The sequence below is a fragment of the Rhopilema esculentum genome, chromosome 19, assembly GCF_057945365.1.
Source record: "Rhopilema esculentum isolate cy_ngs chromosome 19, ASM5794536v1, whole genome shotgun sequence".
Classification (NCBI taxonomy): Eukaryota; Metazoa; Cnidaria; class Scyphozoa; order Rhizostomeae; family Rhizostomatidae; genus Rhopilema; species Rhopilema esculentum.
This window is the reverse complement of record NC_142833.1, coordinates 1311852-1330842: the sequence shown is the minus strand read 5'-3', so window position 1 is coordinate 1330842 and position 18991 is coordinate 1311852. Positions and strand designations below refer to the sequence as shown.

The following is an 18991-nucleotide window of genomic DNA, read 5'->3' as shown; positions in this document are numbered from 1 at the left end:
TTGCTAATTTAGCCTGGTTTGTTTACAACTTTCTCAAGCACCCCTAGCTGTAGAGGAAAAGCACTAATGGAGTTTTAGGCTGTCATAAAAAAAATATACTTGAGATAAAATCAACCAAAATTAAAAATTTACAATGTTCATAAAATTTACCAATAAATTATCGCTGCCTTTGAGGAAATTCCTCGTAAAATTTCAGAAGTCACAGGCCAATCCTTTTTGTATCTCACGGGGGCCCATTTTGGAAACGCTGCGATATGGAAACGAAGGGACTATCTAAATTTACGGAACCAATACGATTTTATCATGGCGTGGTTTACCAAGTCATAGTTTGCTTAAAACTTTTACCATGGCTATGATCAGCATTTGCTTAATTACTGTTGCTGTTATCGAATTTTTGAGAAAGTACAAATTTCTGCACGTTTTTGATACCTTGAAATATTATTATATATACACTGAAAGGGACCCGATGGTTCTGATGACGTAAGGTACTTTTCCCGCCAAAAGTATAAGTTTTTACAGCCTCTCACTGGTGTTGCCTTCCTCTCATCCATTCTCCATCACTGGCCTAAAAAGTTTTCTCCTTGTCTGCTGTCAATTTATTGATGGAAAATTGTAAAAATGGCTGTAGCACTGACTACTGAATATCAGCAGTTTCCTACAGTTCTTTGCTTCAGACACTGTGAAGAAGGATCAAACGTGTCTTGTTTTGAAATACCATCGGGATGCCCATGTTGTGGGAGAAGTTTGAAATCAGCTAATTTTCTCGTTCCTCCTTTTGCTGTACCCACACCTTTCAGCTTCACCGATGATGGATGTCAAAGCAGCGACATTTCGCCTTGCAGTTTACTTATAAAACCAACTACTGGGAACTTCCTCACGTAAGAGCATGTTTGCAATTCAATGTGAAGCAAATTGAAACACAGTAAAGCAATAGCCCCAATAATATATAAAAAATCTTTATAGTTAAAATCACTGTTCGTTCACTATTTCTGAGAGCCTAACTATCCAACCATTTAATAAAATCAATATAATGAAGCAAGAATATTTTGAAAATCACATCACAGATAATCCGCCAAAATATTACCCCTCCCAAAACATTTTCAGATTGAACTCAGTCAAAATATAGCCAGGGTGGAATCCATGTAAATCTCACGCCAAATATGCGCCAATAAACAATAGAATGACAAGGGAAAATTGTTTGTACTCTAATTCTCAACAATCAAGGTGTCTATTCTTTGCATCAGAGGCTCCGACACAGGTTGGAAAGTGAAGGTGGCCAAGGGAAAAATTTTCACCCATGCGAAAAGTTTTTGAAAAAAGCTCAATTGTTTTACAAAATTTTTCAGAATAATTCCTATGCTAAAACCGTTTTGCAAAAGATCTCATTCTTATTCATACTCCTCAAAAAAGGCATCACCTTATGCCCACCTAATGTAAGAATTTTTTATGCTATAATGCAGCTGGGGATTCCCGCAAGAGGAGCTCTCCACATTGCAAAATTTTTAACACATTGCAGAGCCTAGGTGAACAGGAGCAAGTTTCTGCTCAATTTTCTACTCTCATAGTTAACAAAGATGAAAATAGTGAGCTGTGAGAGTTGTTAGAATTGAAGATGCTTCCATGTGTAAAGTTTCAGAAAGTTAGTCCCGGCAAATCATCATGTATTTTGCAAGGCTTGCGCTCAGGTCTACCGCATGCCCTGGTCCGTAAATTCTGACTATACTGGCAAGCCTTTTGACTTGAATTATGGGATGCGGATCATGACAAATAGACTTTGAACTTGATGAAATTTTTTCCCTTTTTACCAGTCACAAAGTAGAGAATGGGAAATAACTAGATTTGAAATGATGTATCATGCAAAAAGCAGCTATAGGCAGAAAAATGTTGCGGATTATCAAATATTTGGGAATGCTTGCGCTAAGGCTGACCACAAGCTCCAGTCTGGAAAATTCTTACTGCTCTCAGAAGCTTCTCTCGAGCTGCACTGAAGCTGCACTGAAGCATTGCATGTTTCTCTTATTTTAGACAGGCAAAAAGAGTTATGTCTAAGGGCTTCAGTTTTTTTTAGAATTTTTCGAATTTCACAATTTTTGGCGATCTCTTTACTTGGAAAAATAGCCAATTGGCATGTTGGCGCTGGAGTTCACTGCATGCTGCTCATGGCCAGAAAAAGAAGCTGTTTATTGCAGAAAATGTTATGCATTGACTTCAACACTACAACGTATATATTACCGTTAGAAGTGTTGCAAGAAATTTAGAATTTGTCTATAATTTTTGAAGCTTGCGCTGCAAGCGTAAAAAAAGTAGATGCTACGCCACTAGATATATCTGGCTTAAGCTATGGATTCCACACTGGGAATATAGCATCAATCCTGCAGAAAATTAGAGATCTGTGTCTACTCTAGTCCACCCTATGGCACTGCAACTGATTTTTCCTGGTAGAGCACCAATGGGCCAGAGTGCAAATTATTTTCTGTGCAGGGAATTATTTCCTGCCACTTAGGTTTGGGCTGGAACAAATTATGTTGCAAAATAACAGGTTGAAAGCTGCATGATTTTATTTTTCAAATAGCATTTGTGAGCCTCACAGTAAGGCTGTCCATGGAATTCGCACTAAGGGCCATTCAAAGTTATAGATATCAATGGCTTCAGAAAATAAATTTGTTTATAAGCCTCTCATTTCTGCATGAAAGCGTTATTTATGTTGCTGCAATTTTGATTTAGTCCACAGATTTTCCTTGATAAGTTGGTAGATTTTGTCAACATGCCATAATAGAATGGAGTAAAATGGCCTTTTTAGGCAATATGTGATAAAATGTTTGTGTTTTTCAAAGCCATTTTAAAGTTTTGTACTGCCAAAAAACTGTTCATGTGAACATCCAGTAAAAAGAATCGATTCCTATAATGGTATGTTCAAAAATTTTAAGTGTTTTATCACTTGAAAATTTGTTGGACCAGCATAAATGTATAAAGATATAAAAGGTAAAACGTTTTCTTGAATGTTTACTAACATCATTTTTGCAAAATTTTATTTGAAAACGAAATATTTATTTAGGTCCTACAAGGCAGGGGACAATCTTCATATTGGAATTACAGATTCTCAAGGTTAGATCATGGTACATTGTATCATAAATAAGTTATGGATAAAAGTTCTTTTTTTTTGTTTTGAATTAAGGTGAATGCATTGAACATTATGCCACTCAATGGAAGTGGTCTAAATGCAAGAATCTGAGGAAAACACAGACCAACAATAACTTTTATACTTTGATGGTTGCGGTGTTGCAACATCTTTTTGAACTTGTTTTGTACTGATTGTTGCTGGAAGCCGGGATGCTGTAATGACAAAGGGGCAAGGGGGCAGACTTGAGTAAACTAACAATTCTTTTGTAACTGTCACTTTGTTTTGAACTTCTGTAGGTATCATGGAAATCAGCTAACTTGTGGATATTTCTTTACAAGTTTTGAGAAATGTCATCATTAGTAAGGCAGTGCAGTCAGAATTTCATGTAAATTTTTTGATAATTACAAATGGCCAATGTCAAGGGCACTTCAATGAAAAGAGTACTTTGGCGCCCCTTGCCCCTCCTTTCAAAAAAGGCAATAGGGGCATACACCAAGATCATACCTGAATTATTATATATGCACTTTTATTATTTCATAACAGGGAATATTTTCAGCTATGATGAACATGGTGTCAAAATGGAAAAACAGCCTTGGAGCTATTGCTTAACTATAGAAGTAGTAAATGCAGAAATGACATCAGTTGCAACTGCCTGGAATTTAGCATTATACAAACAATCAAAACTACAAAAGTGGCAAATGGAAAAGTATGTTTCTCCAATTTTTTATAATGCTTTGTCTATTTGTGGAATTGAGTTCAAGTTTTTCGTTAAACTCTTGGCAATTGCTCCCAATGTTTGAGGCAAAACAGTTTTATTAGCAGAGCATATGGCAAAGGTAATGGCTTGGCCAAGAAAGCAATGTTTGAATTCCTCACCATATGATAGTATTTGTGGTTGTTGGATGGTACATGGGCTGCACCTTTAACTTTAAAGTATAGGCATGGAGGTGGCTATAGAAAAGGAAAATTTTATTCTCAATTGATTACAATATATAGCACTCAAAAGTGTTGGGGTCATGATTCCCTAGTGCCATAACCCCTTTGCTCTCTACTTCCTCAGCTCTAAATATTTTTTGCTTATGTCATTGTCATGAAAAAATATTTTTTCATCAACTTTTCAGCTATGATGAAGAGAACCAAAACTGTTTTTCGTTTGTCTTGGAATTTCTAAACGACTTGCTGCACAAAGGTTATGACAAAGAAGAATTCTGTAATCGATTCATTTTGCCCCTCACAACAAAAGCTGCTAGCTACATAGGAGTCTACAGAAAAATTCTCACTGATGGATTGTTTGTTCATCAGAATTAACCTGGAAGATGTCAGCTTTTAGGTTTTAGGATTTTCCGAAAGTCAATCATGGTAAGCCAGTCAAAGGTTTTAGCTTTATATTTAGTTGCCAGTTTTATATTTAGCCCAATATGTCTAAATCTTTGAAAACGTGTTACGTTTTCCAAAGTCTAGGTCTCTCAGGTCAATGCGAATTTGAGTTTTCTCTGGCAAAGGTCTTATTCTAGTAGCCTAGCAAGGAGGGCAAGTTGGGGCAGTTGCCCCCAATTATTATCCTCAACGTTTATGCTGAAAACATAATGTTTCATCCGTTTCTTTAGAATTTGAATCTTAAATATTTTCCAAATATGTGGCCTATCAGAATGAATAAATTTGTGAGATGCGATGCACCTGCTCAAGTTTGCTCTCCATTGAAAATAGAAGACATTTTTAGGGTATAGTTATGTTAAATGTGCTGTATAAATCAATTGATGATTCCACAATAGCAACATTAGCGCAATGGCTTGTGGAAACGATTGATCTCAATTTCGGAATAGATAAAGGATGTGAAGAGAGTATGTATGTGTAGAATTATTGAACGTATAACACTGAATTTTGACTCAATAATTACAATTTTAAAGTAAAGCATAGTTGTAGAATTTTTTTTAATGGCTATGGGCACCATTTTTGTGTACCAACCTTCAAAGCCTTTTGAAATGGCAAATATTTTATTACGGAAATCATTGGAATGTCTGTGAGCACAATTAAGTTTTATAATTAACAAGACTGAATATTGTTTGGCACGAAGATAAAAAAGTAAGAAAGCTTGTTAATATGACGAGTGATAATATATTAAAGACACAATAAACGTAATATGTGCATATTAAAGCTTTATAAGATTATAAACCCGCCAATTTTGTTGAAATTTCAACAAAATAAATTGCTTTTATGTGATTTCTTGGGCCGACCATGCCAAAAATGGTTAAGGGATTTAAAGAACTATTTTTTTGTACAGATTGGTATATGAATTATATTGGAGCTGATGGCAAGTGACGTACGAAATGGTTAGATTTTTTACAACCCATTCTTGTCCAAAGCTCACGGTAAATTAAAAATTGTTTTTCTAGGGTCTTAATGTCTAGAACACATGACGCCTAAATGTGACATAAGGAAGCAGAGACTAGGTTTTTAAATTTTATTATAAATTTCTAATAATAATAATTATGATTACAGTGCATAATTATAATACAATATTCTATACACTTTGTAATTTAAAACCTATTACATAACATCTAAATAAATGAGTCTTTAACGAAGATTTGAAATTATCAATATTTTCAACAGAACGAATCTCAAACAGAGGACTGTTTCAAAGACTAGTTGCAGCGTAGGCAAAAGTTCTAGCACCTAATGTTTTGTTCTTGAAACGAGGAACCTTTAACAGCAGCGCGTTACTCGATCTGAGAGTTGTATAGGGCACATACCTCTCTACCATGTCCCGTAAATACACAGGTGCATTTCCTATCAAGCACTTGAAGGTAAGCAGGATAATTTTAAACCATATGCGTTGTTTGACTGGAAACCAGTGCAGATCAAATAAGGCTGTACTTATATGGCCAAATTTAGGTAGTAGCAACACAACACGAGCAGTAGCATTTTGAACACGCTGCAGTCGGTCAATAAGATGGTCATAAAACAGAGAGTTACAGTAATCCAAGTTGCTAGTGATGAATGCATGAACAACAGTTTGGATTGTCTTGTTGGATTGCCTCGTAAACGTTTGAATTTATACAATTGGTAAAATGCCTTACTGCATAATTTTGAATGTGTTTGTCCATTTTCAAATCTTGATCAAAAGACACACAAAGGTTTTTCACTGTGCCAACAGAAGCAATCACATCATCACCTACTCTTATACCTTCAACAGAAACCTTTGACAGTTTTTGTCTTGTTCCCAGTAACATTACCTCTGTCTTTGAATCGTTGATCATGAGACGGTTAGCCAACATCCATTTCCCAGCATCAGAAACACACATCTCCATGGCCTTAATAGACTCTCTCTCGGAAACAAGCTCTGGTTTGAACCATATGTATAGCTGATGATCATCCGTATAGCCATGAACATTTGGAAGGTGTTGACTAATGACATCATATAAAGAACTGATGTAAATAACAAACAGTACAGGCCCTAAAAAGCTTCCCTGAGGTACCCCACAGTTCAAATGCATCTCTTCTGATATGGCATTATTCACAATAACTCTTTGTCTCCTTCCATCTAGATATGACCTAAACCAATTAAGAACTGTTCCACTTATACCGAAACGAGACTCCATTTATTCAACAGCATTCCATGGTTCACAGTATCAAATGCAGCACTAAGATCTAGCATCGCCAGTAATGCCACATGCTGGTTATTCATAGCTTCAAACATATCCGACTGAACCTTTATCAAATTTGTCTCTGTGCTATGATCCCTCCTATAAGCAGAGGCTTTTTCTGGTAATAATTCATTTGATTTGGTATGTTCATTCAACTGATGTGAATGAATAAAGCTGATTATAAGGTTTAAATGGCCTGTCGTATGAAAAGAAATGTAGCGGATAAAGCAAGAAATTGCAGTGAGCCGTTGCTTGTTTTAATGTTTGATTTTAAGTTTCTTTAAAATCATAATTTCGAAGCCTTTAAACTTCAAACTGCGTTGAAATATTGCACAACTTAATCAGTGAATAAAACCTTTATTGAAAAGTAAAACTGGCTAAGTCGTTGAAAGTTGCAATTTTCTGAATTAGAGAACTTCGTAACCAGTATTATAAGGATGAATTCTAGAGCAAACGTCTGTAAGCTGTGCATCTTTCCCAGGGAAAAAGTACAAGATGAAATGAAAAATTGATGGAAAAATTATACGATGTGAAAAACTTTAATCGTTACGAGATGTTACGAAATTCGATGTCAGGAAATGACAAAATAAACTCCACAGCCCTACAAAATTTTGCGATTAGAATGAGCTGCAATCATGTAAAAAATATCGCGCTGAATTACCCTGAGTACGAAAAACATTGACCAAATAAAAATCTTGCAGATTACATGAAGTGATTTCACCAAAGAAAAATTCAACAGATTCAATGACAGCATTACCTCATCAGGCCCTAGCAATATATTAATGCTATCAAAGCGTGCTTGCTTTGAAATTTAGCGCTTATTAAAATTTGTGATGGACTGACAGAGTATTATTTTTTAATTGAAAATAGCACAAAGGTGATTCGAAGTTCGATTGATTTATTTTGGCACATGTTTTGTAAATATCATTTCATACGCATTTATTTTGCCTTAAAGCAATCTTTTTGCACATTGTCTTGAAACCGCACCCTGAAAGAAATTAACTTCAATTGACAATGACAAAGGAAACAACACATTGTTATTAATTTCTTGGTTTCATTCTAAGGTTAGACGCGAGAGTTCTTGGACGTTGAATAAGAACGCTTTCTACTCCATTTGATTTCTGCAGTTGGCTGAGCCAAAGATTTTCACCCACCAAGGTATGAGATTATTGTAATTAAATGTCTTTCTTACTATTATTATTTGATTAATAAAGGAAGTTTTTAGATATATTTGGCCTCTTGTCATTTGACACCGGAAGAGAAACAATGTAGGTAAAATGTATCTTTTCAAAATAGGTTTTCAGTGTTTTGTGAATAAACTTCTTAGCTTTAACTCTTATCTTTTATTAATCCACCAAGAGTTTTTTTTCATTGGATGATAGATGACATAGTGAGACGTTCTGAATCGGTAATCACACTGAAGAACTTTAGGAACTCTGAATCTTCGAGTTTTCCACGAAACTACGCTTGGAAAAATTTCGTGCTTTAAACCCTTAGTAACCAAGAGGCGCTTTAAGACACCGCCTCTCACCTCACCATTTTTTGGAAGAAAGTTCGTAAAGAGCTGCGTTATGCTTAGCCCCCAAGAACCCCAAAAGCAGACTTAATCTCCTTTCTTGAAGGTTCCGACTCAACAGCAAAATGCGAGAAATTTACTTTTTGAAAGATATATCAAGTAACGTATAGCCTGGAAAATATTCAGAACATCTCTCTTTATCTAATTTAGATGAATGAACGATCTTTAAAGAAGCAAAAGCTGTCTAATAAACTCTTATTAGGTACAACAAGAGTTAAACTTGCTTTTATTTAGGTTCAGCCGTTATTTGAATGTAGGTTTTTGTTTTTGACCAACAACATAACAAAATGTTGTAGAACGGATTTTCTTTCTACAATTGTAATCAATCGTCATTTGTTGCTTGAACTTAATGAAATTCACAAGTTAGACATCTTGTATTATTAAGCTTGCTTCTACTTTTATAGGCAATTGCTCTGCCTAAAATATATTTGCAATAAATGTTTGATAGTACAGGATTTAGAAATGGGTTGAAAAATGCAAACATTTTGAAACATACTACAGTCTTTCGTCTGACGCTCTTCAAACGTAGGAAATTTATATATCCAGTTGTGGGTGGAAATGGGCCAACAAGAAATGCTAGCACGTGACGGTTAAGGTACCCCTAATTAGTTCCACTTGTTAATTGAAAATATACCAATGGAGTCCAAAGGGGAAAATGTGCTCCCTCGGTCTACACAAAAGCGGCATTTTCCTTCTTTCATGTAGATAGATTCTAAAACTGCCAGATAGAGCGACGAGTGGACTCGGCCAATCATTCAAGACATTAAAGTTTCGGAAGTGTTGTATAGGAAGTGTTATCCAATAGCAGAATCACAAGTTTGGTATTGGTTCTGTTAGATCTGCAAGATCGAAAGGGCATTTCTCTCAGGAAAAGAGTTCTATTTCTTTTGTTGGAATGGAAATGTTGTTTTAAACGTCGTTTGTCGTCTTCTTCAAAACAACTTTTAAAAGATATTTGATAGATGAAGGAAAAGGTAGTACTTACAATGTAGGCTTTTTACAATTAGCTAACGTGCTTGCCTAGCATCTACTGTTGGTCTGAGATTAATGTTGCATGGCGTTCCTCTTATGGTTGATCCTGGACCCTCATGGGCTGGAAAGTGGGATGAATTTGCTCACAAACAGGCCCTAAGATTATGCGATCCTGCAACGGCTTGTCGTTTCAACAATTTACATTTATGACGATTATGTGATCATTGTTTAAACAATTTACATTCCTGATCTCGGGTCATGCTCTATTTTGGACGTAACCGAAGGTTTTTAACCTATATCTTAGATTCTTGCACTCATCATGCCCAAACTATAAAGACGATTTAATCATACTTGAATTCTAGTTTTATCATATCCCATATTCGATCTATTTAATGCTAGGGTCGTTAAAACAGAATCTCATAACTTGCATTCTCGGCTACCCTAGGTTTTCTTCAAGTTCAAATTGTTTTGCTTGTCAATTTAAGTGTCATCACACTCTAATCTTACTAATCAAACGCCCCTAGCAAAAGATAAAAACACACTAGCTTTGTGTCTTGAACAGAGCTGTTTAAAATTGAATATTTAACTTTAAGTAGATAAGATCTCCACCCTAAATTAAGCAATCGTCTCAAAACTCCACCCTGACAAGGTCGGCCACATGATTAATCTTTATCCTCTATATCCCAGGGTGTTATTTTTCCATATACTTCACGTGTCCGCAATGTTTTTTAAGAAACTTCCTGTGAAAATTGTTTGAAATAGTTGAAATGTGAAATTCTCAAATTTTGAATGCAAATAGATTTATTCAAGATAAGCTAGAGGCACATAATGAATTCCTGTTTTCAAAAGGTTGACATTTTTCGATGTACCTGAAGTTCAGACCCCGTTTACACGAGACCGGTTCCAAAAAGGTCCGTATCAATTTGAGTTCACTTCCTCCTGTTCACACGAGACCGTCTCCAAAAAAGTTCACTTACGCTTTCTGTTCACACGAGACCTGAACTCAAGATTATTTGTGAAAGAAAGCTCAAAACACTCGAGTCGAAGGCCCCTATTACCGTGACAACAAAAGTGAAAAGGCGCCAAATTCGCTTCGCTTTCGCTTTATTTCTAAAGTTACTCCACCAGGTTTCTGTTCTCCCAGGCCTCGTCCAGAAAGTTCTTCAATTTGTTTTCAATTCTTAGCTTGTGCAAAGCGATCATGTCGTTTGGAGCTCTGCTCTGCTAACACAACCAACCTGTTTTGTCGAGTTCGATGAACCTTTGACATTAGGGTTACGAACAAGAAACCACTGCTGACTGCTGCAGAGAGTGCACATAAAACTGACTCAAAGTTCAACGTCATTTTGAACGATTTTTCCATGATTAGAGGGTACATGTTTCTTGGCGATTGTCACGATGATGCGTAAAAAGGGCGCCAAAGCGAACAAACGAAAATGCTTCCTCTTGCTATAGCCTCCGTCGCCGGAGAATTTACCCTCGTTACGGTAGCGTACTCAAAAAGATCCAGTTTCGGGTGTTAAGACGAGACCAAGTGAGACCGGCTCCAAATGAGTACGCTTTCGTATGTGAACTCAAATGAGTACGGCTAGGTGATTTCAAATTAGTACGGTTAGGCAGGTCTCGTATGATCAAGAACGCCTAAGTGAACTCAAATGGATACGGATCTTTTTGGAACCGGTCTCGTGTAAACAGGGTCTAATTTTACCATCATAGAGCCAGTGATTTTGTTTACTTGAAGCCGATCTGGCTTTATACTATGCGATATCATAAATGTCAAACTTGAAAAAATGTGTTTAATTTCCGATGAAAATTACTGTTTAAGGGTTTGTCATAAAGTGCTTTGTGCGGTAAAGGCAAAGTTGTAAACGTTATTTAGTATATAGTGCAGTAGCCTGGCGATCACATTATGCGTGAAACTTGGAGTAGCAACTTAGAGCCGTCCTGTTCTGCACACCAAATAGCGTATTTAATTTTCCGTTATAATGAACTGACGTACTCAAGGTACCAAAGCAGGTTGAAGGATTATATTAGTAGCAAGGAAGCTAAGCATCATCAAAAGCATAGAGCTCAGGACGCATTCTTGATAGATGTACAGAATGAAATTTATTTCCCTTCATGTTAGTAATTCCATTCCTAGTAATTTTTTATGTAGCCTGTATTCAGATCTAGTGCTCCATCGAAGGTAGAATTTTCCAACATTTCTTATAACAGCAGGCAGCTGTTGTCGGACGTTTTAGTCGTGTAAAGGCAGGAGCATAATTTTTAATGTAATTGAAAGAGATCTTTTTTTCCACTATGGACATAGAATTAATGATGCCTCCAAGCAGCAAAATATCACAAATAACTTTAACAGATATTTATCACTGGCGAAAATTTGAATCAGGCTTTTGTATGAGGTTGGCGTTGATTAATACCAGACACTGTTATAAGAAAAGAGGTGACAAGACGAGATATGCCTAGACAAGACGAGACGTGACGAGATGAAACGGAAAGACACGAAACAAGCCGGAAAAACGACAAAGCGAGAGGAAGTAGAGGTGACCAGATCAGACGATGCGGTCGAAGACGAGACGAGCTTCAAAGATACGAGAAGAGATGAGACTGGACTAGACTAGACTCATAGAGATTGGATAATCCAATCTCTATGAATAGACTATACTAGAGTAGACGAGACGAGATTAGACGAGACAGGACAAGACGAGACTAGACGAGACGAGACGAGCTAGACGAGACGAGACGAGACGAGACGAGACGAGACAAGACGAGCTAGAAGAGACGAGACCAGGCGGAGAAGCTGCAAAACACATAAAGGCTTTACTGTCTGTTTATAACTATCGACATAGCGTCCATTAAAAGCTGTCATGTTTACCCTGGGCGTTCATGCGGGAAAGGAGGCGAACTCGGGCGTGTGTGCTAGATCGATCAATCACGACAGTTGTCGTCAAACAATTCGCTTCCTTGGCGTTAAGCATGTTGTTTAGTTGGAACTTATTTCCACCTTTAAAGTGTTTAGAACTCTGATTCCGATGAGCTTTGATTCCGACGCTGATTTACATTGCCAAAGCTTATAATTGAGATACTTGGTAAGGATTTTGACCTAGGAACGCCATCACATTCGAATATTTAATGATATTTTTCCAATAAAGGCCTCTAAATGTTCAAATTTCTTTAGAGAAATTAGGCGATTTTGTTTAATATGTAAAAGAGGATTATGAAAACCTAAAATTAGATTTTTTGCCCTCAACAGGATTTTGTGGATTTCCCTGTGATCATTTCAGAGATACCTTCGTTGACGATCGATCTGATTACGTTTTGGCTGTTTCTTATCATTTTGCAGAAGCCCAGATTTAGGCCGTATTTCTGATAGCAAAAATGCATACAGACTGCCCTTGGATGTAAGATGGGCCTTATTTAGTATAAAATTTTGTTTTACAATCAGAGTGTGTTCTATCTTGGTTTTAATATCAGATTACTTCACAATACAGTAGGGTACGGTACGGTACGGTACGCTACGATACGGTGCAGTATACGATACGGTACGGCACAGTGCAGTGCAGTCCAGTTCAGTGCAAATGCAGTGCAGCGCAGTGCAGTACAGATCAGTACGGTACAGTAATGCACAGTACGGTACGGTGTGGTACGGTACGCGAAGTACTCGTGTCGTCCTCGGGAACCTTGAATACGACATGGTCTTTGACTTCTTTGGTTTTCACCAATGAACTAGCCTGCGTGCAGACTTAACTATCCGTTGCAAAGGAGAGCCAATACGGGGGCTACCTTTGAACACTTTAGCCAAAACAGCAACACACGCATTGAATTAGATGTGTCTATCTATGTGAAAAGGATTTTCTTAGAATGTTTTAATGCTTAACAGAGAATTCCCTTGTTGTATATGTCATCCTAAAGCCCAAGAAACATCTCTGTGGGTCTGGATATGATTTGACAAGGCACAATAGAAAGTTATACGATAGAAGAAACCAAGGGATTGACCTGTCCTGGTCTTGTCGGATCTTCATGGTATTTTATGACCCAGATTGTTTTGTTTCTATCCAACACTTTGCTCTGGATATATGTTGCAGAACTGTTCTACACAGTGCTACACAGAACAAACATAGTGTTTATGAGTCTCGCCAACAATACCCTTGACAGCCCCCTTGTAATAATTTGAACCCCTTTCCTTGCTTCTATCGACTTGTAGAGATTAAGGATTCAACTTTTTCGTGAAGACCTGGTTATTTATATACTAGATAAATATGGATCAAGGCTCCAAATGCTCTAAGAATTGAATCTACCTTGAAAGGATTTCCCTTGCATCTCAAAATCACAGAAAGAGTTCTTAAGGCCAAAAAGACACCCCCAGCCAAAAATTTCGCCCCTGTCACGCCTTTACTTACGTGTTGCTAACACCGGAGGAAATCTTACACAGAAAGTTGAATCATTCTTACCGAAATGAGTTGCTTTTTTCTTTTGTTGCTCTCTTTGTAAATATTCAGTTCAATTGAAACAAACGCTTATGGTGTAGAACAATTGGTCCGGTTAATATACCCAGTGTATTTGTATAGACAGATCTATTTGCTATCAACTAGTGGCCAGACAATACACTTATATTAGAATAGGGGCGATGGGAAGGCAAAGCGAAAATTGAATGTCTCCGTCTTTTGTGTTCGTGGAATAAAGGTATTTAGAAATTTTACAGTAAAACATTAACTGTTAGTCAATGTTGTTGAGATACTGTCTGTCTAAGGTTGCGCGTTCTAATTTTCTTTTAGCTGGTTCTACTCTTGCAAGCAACCGTGAAGATTTCATGGGTGCTGCCAGTTTATGAAATTTGGTAAGTTTTTCTATTCGGTATTCTACGTGTACAGCAATGGCCCATATTCTTGAATAACGTTTTCCTGCCTTTGTACAAAGCTTATGTATGTTTTTCTGTAAAACTCTGTACAAAGTTGCCAAATTAGCATGAATTGCCTGGTATCTGATGGCGATTTGGGAGGAACTGTTTTGGCATTTAGCGTTATCATAGCCAAATATAAAGTCTTGCAACTTTTTTGACTAAAATCTCCTCATTTTGATCTTAGCGGAAACTGACATTAAATGATCGAGCTCTAACTTGTAAAGAAGAAATATTTTGATGATCTCAACTTTATTAACTCAGTTTCTTAAAAGTTTTGCAATTCTTAATATGATTTCATCTCGACATGCATTCGTAGAAAACAACTTTGCAAAATGAAGGTTTTATTCTTCTTTCTTAGCAATCAACTCTTGCAACCTCTTGAAAATATGTAGGAATAATATTCGTTTTTCATCTGGATGTTAATATTTCAGCTACGCACGTTGTTCTTTTATTCATAATTTGCTGGTGGCATATACTTTAATAAACATTCTTTTCTGATTTGAACAGAACAGGATTTGCAATCTAAATGCCAGTTTGCTAACAATGTTGTGTTTGGACTGGGAGTATGTTGTTCCTATTTGGAGACGGCTTGTGAATAAACATGTCCATGTATTTCTTGTTTTGAAACGAGGAGCGGGTGGTGTTCTAGATTAGTGTGGACTTTATGCACCCGTTCTTTATTAGATCTTTTTCAGGATGTCTGTAGCAATTGTCTCTATTGTGTAGACTATATCGGGCTTTCATTGACTGAATGCAAGTATCGTTTCAGTCTGTTTCATGTCTGTTTCTGCCAGCAAAGAGCGAAGGCTAGTCTACAATGATTAAAAAAGTAACCAAACGTAATTTTTATAATTTTTCTAAGCTGTCATTTCCATTAGGGCTCACTATCGCAATTAAGGCTTACTTGCTATATTTCAGTCAATTTGCTATAGGTTTAGCTGGTATTGCAAGAGATATTTCGTGGTGCCTTTTCGGTTTAAGTGGGTTTATGTGTTCATGACGTCACACACTCTGATGGATGTAACTGGTGGACATTACACCGAGGGAATTATGCTTATCGGTAGATTTTTTAACGTTTTTTGGGGGCAGTTTTGGGGTCGTTGTCCAAAAGGGATTGGGGTGACAGATGAGAAAGGAAGCTATCGGCCTCTGACCAGACATTTAAGCGACTAATTTTCGATGTAAAATCTGTGTCGCTTTGAAACTGAATATATCTTTATCATAAGAATGAAGTTATCATAATTGTGATATACTAGTTAAAAAAGTATTGATAAGCAAAAAGTAACCAGAGGAAAATTTTCAACATTATCTTACTCAGTTATCATCTATCAATTGAAGAAGGACATGGAATAGAGTTGACTGATTTGATGTGAACTTGCAATGATTAAATATTGGCGCACGTAACCTTAAATCACCCTCTCGAACAAACTAACACCCCCCGTAGTAAGCACTTCTTTGATTAAGGGCTTCGTCAAAAATTTCTACTTCCCCATCAACATGGCTGATCGTATAGCAAGTTTTTTTGCGATGGAATACACGCCTCTTCTTGCGTTAAAGGAAAGAAAGAAAGTAAAAACGCGTGTTGTTTACCGGCTGTGCGAAAAAAAAATCAAATTAGAAATTCCCTTTCCTTATTAACGTGTATTTCACGAAAATAAGATTGGTGGTCACTTCATATTATTGTCTTTGTTCGTTGCTATATTTTCATATTAAATATATTTTCTTATTCAATATATTCATTTAAAGTGTTTGTTAGAATTATACTTTGTTAGAAATAGCTGAAAAAGTTATTGAGAACTAGAAAGGAAGTCAAAGAAAAAGATAATTTACAACGAAAATGGAACACAGAAATTATTTGTTAAGGTTTTTTCAATAACGTTCAATTTATTGGTATATTATTTAGCTAACAAATATCCACTCACATGCGAGAATATGGTTTGAAAAGGAAATAATTCAGAGCCTGTCGCTGTGGAGGTGCTTGCCTGAAAGAGTTATTATCGAGGAAGTGAGCTCCTTCCCAGCACTGAGGAAGTTAGCTTAGTTTGAATGGAAATAAATGGATTCTGTTGGGTCAAATCGAGGTCTTTGTCAGCTCTGCAGAAGGACTTGACTGTTTTCAAAGTGACAGTTTTGTAGCAAAAACGGCAGTAATCCCTTCATGTTAGTTTCATTGTCTGGTCAAAAAGAATTATTTTTTCCAATGACTACTTTTCTTAACAGCATTCCAGAGCTTTTTTCATCTCTTAAGGTAGCTTATCATTTAATCCAAAGACTTAAGATATTTGTGTCCCAACCTTGTGTCCTGTTTTATAAATTAGGCAGTTTATCTTGAAGTTATTTGGTCTTAATCGGACGCAAAATTTCATTTCTCGACATTGCCTTATATCATCAGTTTTATTGTTTGATTCTGTTTACTTATTTTTGTCACAACACCTAACAGGTCAGATGGCTCTTCTGCATAATTTTCAAGCTGATGACACTGAGTGGATTTAGGCCTGTTTATTTGTGGTTCAGAAGATACTTTTGCAGTTTGTATTTACTGTAGTGTAACTATCAGAAACAAGCAAGTTGTTTAATATAATACATTGTGAATGACTTTTTACCAGCGTGAGTCGCAAAAACGCTCATCCTGTCCCTGACTAGCTTTTTAGTTTCTGGCCTGCCTTTTCGTCTCGCTGCACAATAAAGAGGGAACCTTTCCTGTCCCAGTATAGAGAAACTACTTCCTTTCCTCGCTGCCTTTTGAAGCATCCCTAAAGTTGCCTCTCGATGGACAGCAGGCAACCGTCCAAATCATTGGTCAATAACGAAGTCACCTCTTCCTCTAGGCACTTGGCCATTTAGCATCTGGTCCCCCTCTGGACGAGTCCTATTGCGTTAAATATTTAGATAATTCCCTTTTTTTAGCGAGGTAATATTCCTCCCACCTTAACTACTCAGCCAGTTCGTCTTTGGGCCTAATTGTTGTTCATCCTATGAATTCTCTTTTTACGTTGTCTGGCAAGGTGATTCTAGCAAAGTCGTGTATTTACCATGCCCCACGTTTGGTGCTTAATTTTAGAAGTTAGCCATAAAATTAGCTTCCTTTCAGAAAAATCTTCTTAAATCTTGAAACAGACTCGAAACTAATTTGCTGGACAAATGCAATTTGTTCGACGAAACCTCAAAATTAACAGTCATCTCTATATTACACAGACCACCACAGTTGCTGTTCCAGTATGGCGCTGAGACAACAGCTTTTCAATGCGTCGTTGATAAGATTTTAAGAGACTTCATATTGACCGAATTAGAAATAATCGCTTTGCTTGCAGGCTTCGGTTTTTTATTGGAAATACCCAGTTTGAAGTTAAGCCCTCAAACGCCATATTATGTTGAGAATAATTTCCTTTCTTATGAGCAATTGACTCGAGATTTCTATTTCAAGAGCGACAATATATGATTTAAATTTAAAGGTTAACATGTTGTGCTCAGTGGTTGGCTCTTCTCAGTCAGTCTGGAAATTGGTGATTTAGCTGCAAAATGCACTTAAAATTCCAGTTTGTCTGCAATATTTTAATATATTTGCAATTAATTATATATGATGTTTCGTTGTTTTTTTGGAGCCTGAGTTCTTAAATTTCAAATTGCAACGAAATACTTTACTGTTTCCTCTCAATTTTGTCATGAAATTTCAATAATGAAATTCTTCACGGGCTTTTAACAGAACAACGCATTATAATTTTTTATGCACACTGTTAAGTGTCAACATATTAGAAACTGCTTCTAACTAAGTGTTATTTTGTTTATTTTAATACTTTTTAACTTTGTATTCTTAATAGCACATTATGTTTTACGAATAAAAGCAGCTTGTCCATAGTTTTTTTTTTGTATTTATCAATATACAATTATTTTGAGAAAAAGCTTTAGTAGGTAAACCGTCGAAGCTTGGCTAGACTTGACGTTGAAGCGCAATTTAGTCGGCTCGGAGTTGGCTTGTCTCAGAAAAGCTAAACACCATATTCAAAATGTAATACTTTTTGTAATGTGTAAGGAAAAATGTCATGTATGATAGAGATTTCTCATTTCAAGGACTCTCGTTTCCAGGACTCTTTTTTCGTTTCTTGGACTCTAATTTCCAGGTCTCTTTGTTTCCCCGATTCTCATTTCCAGGTCTCTTGTCTCGAGGTGTCTCGTTTCCAGGACTCTTGTTTCTAGGACTCCTGTTTCCAGGACAATTTGCTTCCAAGACTATCGTTCGTTCCCAGGACACTTTGATTCAACGACTCTCATTTCCAAGCCTCTCATCTCAAGGTGTATCGTTTTCAGGACTCTCTTACAGTTGTCCCGATCTCTATGGTAAACTCTCAGATCGTTAGCACGATTCCACAAAGTGATTTGGTTTTAACACAACCCGTGTCTCGTCAACCTAATCGTTCTCAAATTTCCCAGCCAATCTTTTACAATTTTGATTTCTTTCAGTTACTCAGTCGCTAACCTTTTCGGTTGAAAGACTTAAAATATATCCCTGAAAGAATATGTGAGTACTAATTGCTTTCTACTTTTATAAGTTATTTGTACACTGATATTTTTGCCTTCTTCGCTGTTTTTTATCACGCTTGCTCTGCACGTGACAATTTTAAACGTAATTCTGTTTTACATCGGATCTTGATCGTAAAAATCACACATGCACATCAATGTGTGAAAGTGACCCATCTTCATATGGTATGAAATAGAAGCAGGACCTGATCGTTTAATCTAAATGGCGATTTGATTTTGGAGACGTTGAATGTTCTACCTAAACT

General features: G+C 36.6%; 1 protein-coding gene across 3 annotated transcripts; it reads left to right on the top strand.

The window, feature by feature from the left end:
• Positions 1 to 551: 551 nt before the first annotated feature.
• Positions 552 to 18662, top strand: LOC135688310 (MKRN2 opposite strand protein). 3 transcript variants are annotated; one of them, XM_089114154.1, is made up of 8 exons: positions 552 to 878; positions 3056 to 3105; positions 3665 to 3827; positions 4243 to 4480; positions 5403 to 7923; positions 14086 to 14147; positions 15143 to 15270; positions 16651 to 18662. In XM_089114154.1, exons 1-4 carry the CDS (start codon positions 619 to 621, stop codon positions 4427 to 4429), a joined length of 660 nt encoding a protein of 219 aa, XP_088970280.1. In that variant the 5' UTR covers positions 552 to 618; the 3' UTR covers positions 4430 to 4480; positions 5403 to 7923; positions 14086 to 14147; positions 15143 to 15270; positions 16651 to 18662. The 3 variants fall into 3 exon arrangements, with proteins under 3 accessions (XP_088970280.1, XP_088970279.1, XP_065061188.1); XM_089114153.1 differs by lacking the exon at positions 15143 to 15270; XM_065205116.2 differs by lacking the exon at positions 16651 to 18662 and having other exon boundaries at positions 15143 to 16644.
• Positions 18663 to 18991: the final 329 nt, after the last annotated feature.

Coding starts and splice junctions, on each gene's coding strand:
- LOC135688310 (XM_089114153.1), top strand. CDS start 619: ATGGCTGTAGCACTGACTACTGAATATCAGCAGTTTCCTACAGTTCTT. Junction 879..3,055: donor ACTACTGGGAACTTCCTCAC/GTAAGAGCATGT, acceptor ATATTTATTTAG/GTCCTACAAGGCAGGGGACA. Junction 3,828..4,242: donor CAAAAGTGGCAAATGGAAAA/GTATGTTTCTCC, acceptor TCAACTTTTCAG/CTATGATGAAGAGAACCAAA.